At 36.6% G+C, this 4001-nt stretch overlaps 1 protein-coding gene across 1 annotated transcript; it reads left to right on the top strand.

The window, feature by feature from the left end:
- The first annotated feature begins 2928 nt into the window (after positions 1-2928).
- Positions 2929-3782, top strand: LOC115232510 (histone H1-delta). The gene has a single exon (XM_029802417.2). It carries the CDS (start codon positions 3013-3015, stop codon positions 3553-3555), a length of 543 nt encoding a protein of 180 aa, XP_029658277.1. The 5' UTR covers positions 2929-3012; the 3' UTR covers positions 3556-3782.
- The last annotated feature ends 219 nt before the right edge of the window (positions 3783-4001 follow it).

Below are 4001 nucleotides of genomic sequence, written 5' to 3'. Positions count from 1 at the left end.
GAACGTGTTCGTTGTCAGGTCCTCCTTACTGGCTCCGGTGCCAGTGACACGTAAAAAGCACCAACCAATTATGACCGATGCCAGTACCCTCATACTGATTCCTGTGCCGTAATCGTTGCCAGGCCTGCCTTACTGGCTCCTGTGCCGGTGGTACGTAAAAAGCACCCACTACACTCTCGGGGTGGTTGGTGTTAGGAAGGGCATCCAGCTGTAGAAACTCTGCCAGACCAGACTGGAGCCTGGTGCAGCCGCTGGCTCTCCAGACCTCAGTCAAACCGTCCAACCCATCCACCATGGAAAACAGACGTTAATCGATGATGATGATGATGTTATATATAGTGTACTGTTTTTTTCTCACTCAAATATATATTGATGTTTTCCAATATTTCCCCCCATAAACACATTTTTGCTATAAAAAAAAGTAGACCATACAGTGAGAGATACATATCATTTCATATGCACAGAATTTTTTTAAAAAGGTTACAAATAGTTTGTCAGATTTATATAATACAACATGTTATATAAATCTGCCATATTATTGGCATAACTACGGATGTATACCCACACCCGACTTTGTTGCCTCATAACTTCTAGAAAAATGGATACTCTTTTAACGAACCTTTCTACAAATAATCGCTTAGATCCTGTAGATTGAGTGTATGTAAAGATTTGTTGGAAAAATTTTTCGGAGGGGTTGAAGAGAAGGGTTTCTGAAAATTCACACTACCTGACATTTTCCCCCTCGTAACTTTCAGGAAAATGGATACTTTTTAATGAAATTTTATAAAAATACCCTTTAAACGGTGTGGATTACGAAGAAATTCGTAGGCAAAATCTTTTGGAAGTGGGCGGCGGGGCGGAGTTTCTGGAAAACAGTGTTTCGGATCAGACGGTTCACATAAGTGGGAATTTCTCGGTTTTGGCGGGGATTTTTTGCGACTTTTTTCCTCAATACAGCCTTCGGAATCATGGGAGGCATCTTTTCACGAAAAAAAGGAAAAAATTTGGAAAACTTTTTATTTTACTCCTGTCACCACCTCATCACCCACTCCGGACGAATTTTGGCCATTCTTTTTTCTTTTTTCACTACGCACTTAAGAGGCACGAGAGAAACCTTTTCGGTTAAAGAAAATTAAATCTTTTCAGAGGAAAAAGTGTTCGATTTAAGGGATATTTGGCTGTTGTTTCTAGCACATCGCAAGACCACCCTCCTTGTTTTTTTTTTTTCTCACTCAAATATATATTGATGTTTTTGAATATTTCCCCCCATAAACACATCTATGCTATAAAAAAAAAAAAAATTTGAAATTTCATGATATTTTTAGACCCACACCCTGCTCCCGATTATTTCTGTTTATGTAATTCTAAAATATTGGAAAACCTAAGATTATTGCTGGGATTTTATCCAGAGTGATTTTATTAAGATGTATGTAAAGGATGATTATTTTGGTAGCATAAATTTCTGTTAGAAAATGTTGTTTTCTTACACATGCACGGCCTCGCTCGGATGGGATGCGAGTAAAAAATTAAATTACCATTTTCTTCTTTGCAATGAACTACGCGTGTGTTACTTTGGCATCATCATTCCATAAAATGTATTTATGGGGAGAAAAATATTGAAAAACATCAATAGGTGTAAGAGTGAGAAAGTAACGAGGAGGGAGGTCTTGGGCTGTACAAAAAACAACAGCTAGATCTCCCTTTAATCACCCATTTTCTTCTGAAATTATTAACAATTCTTTTAAAACCAAAAATGGTACTCTCACGCGTTTTAAGAGGTCATGGGCCAACAGGTTGTTAGGATCCGACGATACGCCATAAAGCTAAACCCTTTATGGACGAGAAACTTAAGGTAATCCCCAAAACTGTCCTTCCCCGTTTTTGATATATACATATATATATATATATAGATATAGATATAGATAGATATATACGCACACACACATAACTAGCTAGGTCTTTAGATAGACAGATAAATAAATAAAGTGTGTGTACAAACGTATATATATCTGCCACGCATCAATTTTTGAAACTTTTCTCTCCGAAACAACAATGATACTTCACCTGAAATCATATCCGTTAAATACTTCGAAATCTAACTAGAAGAAAAAAGTTTTGGTTTTTTTTTGCGGGGGGGGGTGCTACAAATTTTATAGTAATAATATCTCTAAAACAATATATTTTCTAAATAATTCCGTTTAGTTTTACTCGAATTCCCTATTTAATTCTGTAATTCGACATGAACGAAGTGGTTGTAGAAATTCTTATTGAACATCAACATTTATGCTGTTGATAGCTTTGTAGAGTGTTTATTATTAAGTAAACAAGTTGATAAAGATTTCTAATTAAGAAGAAGGTATTTGATAAGTGTTATTCAAGAAAGAAGTCGTAAATGCACAGAGAATGCTGTTTAGAAATATCATTCTTATTTCTTAAACGCATATCTGAAGTATGGCGGCAGTGTGAAGCAAAACTGTGTTTCTAGTTGTAAACAGTGCTATTATAGTTGTTTTATTTTTCCTCGATTCTTTCAAATATTCGACTTAATATATAGCAGTATGAATATTCTTTCGTATCTAAAGTTTAGAAGACATAACATTAATATATATTCTTGTAATTTAAAGTTTCATTGAAGCCTATCGACAACCTAACACAGTGATAACATCTTATATTAATGATAATAATATTGGCAAGATACTCGTAACAGATGTTTAATCTTCCTGAAACATTAACCCGAAGTCCATAATTTAATTCCATGGCCTTAGAAAGTTAAGTTTTTATTTGTAAACCAGACAGCAAAGCAGTTAAAGCACACCGAAGAAACACATAAGATGTTGACAAGCTGCCATTTTGACACATAGAGAGCATGAGCGTTCTGTGTTTACTGCTACGTCGGCGCGTTGTGTATTTATAGCAAGTGTGTTATGGTGTGACGTATTATTATTCAACTCGTCCTATCAATTATCACGCAGATTTTTGTGTTCACCGTCGACTTTACCGACCAAAACCAATATGACTGAAACTGCAGCACCCGCTCCTGCTACCCCTAAGGTGAAGAAAGCTGCCAAAGCTAAGAAACCTTCAACTCACCCGGGTTACAGCGAAATGGTTAAACAAGCTATTACAAGTTTGGGCGATAAGAACGGTTCCTCTCGTCAGGCCATTGTCAAATACGTTCTGAAGAATTTCAAACTGTCGGCTAATGAGAAAGCTGCGACTATCCAGACTAAGATGGCTTTGAAGAGAGGTGTTGCTAGTGGATTTTTGAAACAATCGAAAGGAACTGGAGCTTCAGGGTCATTTAAAATCGGTGCTAAGAAAGAGGGGAAAAAAGTGAAAGCCAAGAAATCCACAAAACCCAAAGTCAAACCAAAAGCTGCCAAGAAGCCAGCAAAGAAGCCTGCCGGCAAAAGCAAGAAAGTGAAGAAACCTCGGACTGCCAAACCTCAAAAGAGCAAGTCTCCGAAGAAAGCTGCTGCCAAGAAAGTTACTAAACCAAAGAAGGTTACCAAACCCAAAAAGACTAAAAGTTCTAAAAAGGCCGCTAAGAAGTAAAAACTTTATCAACAAAATCATGCTCATTACATCCACCCCCATTTCAATATTTATTAAGAGACAATGTAAATATTAATGTACAGACATTTTAAGGAGGGTTTTCCTCCTGCATTCTATGGTAATTTCATCCCGCAATTAAGTCCTTGATTTGTATTATTCACATCGGGGTCTTCGACCACGACATCATTCTGTAAATATAATCATATAAAATGTTTTCTTTTTTATCTCAAACGGTTTTCTGGTTATTTTTTGTCCTTTTCATTTATTTTCACCGTGCATTAGGCGCGAAATCGATTTTTGTATTACAGCTTTGTTTGGGTTTATATTTGTTTTTCAGGTTCCGCGCTTTGGGGCATCTGCCCGTCTTTTATATGCACCGTTTTCGATAAAAAAAATTGCCATCTTACTAACCGAAAAACTTCATGAAAGTGGTTGGTGCCCGATTA

The sequence above is a fragment of the Octopus sinensis genome, linkage group LG2 (assembly GCF_006345805.1).
Source record: "Octopus sinensis linkage group LG2, ASM634580v1, whole genome shotgun sequence".
Lineage (NCBI taxonomy): Eukaryota > Metazoa > Mollusca > Cephalopoda > Octopoda > Octopodidae > Octopus > Octopus sinensis.
The sequence above is the reverse complement of the archived record's forward strand: the minus strand, read 5'-3'. Positions and strand labels throughout refer to the sequence as shown.

Excerpts from the sequence above, each read along its gene's own strand:
- LOC115232510 (XM_029802417.2), top strand. The coding sequence starts at position 3,013 with ATGACTGAAACTGCAGCACCCGCTCCTGCTACCCCTAAGGTGAAGAAA.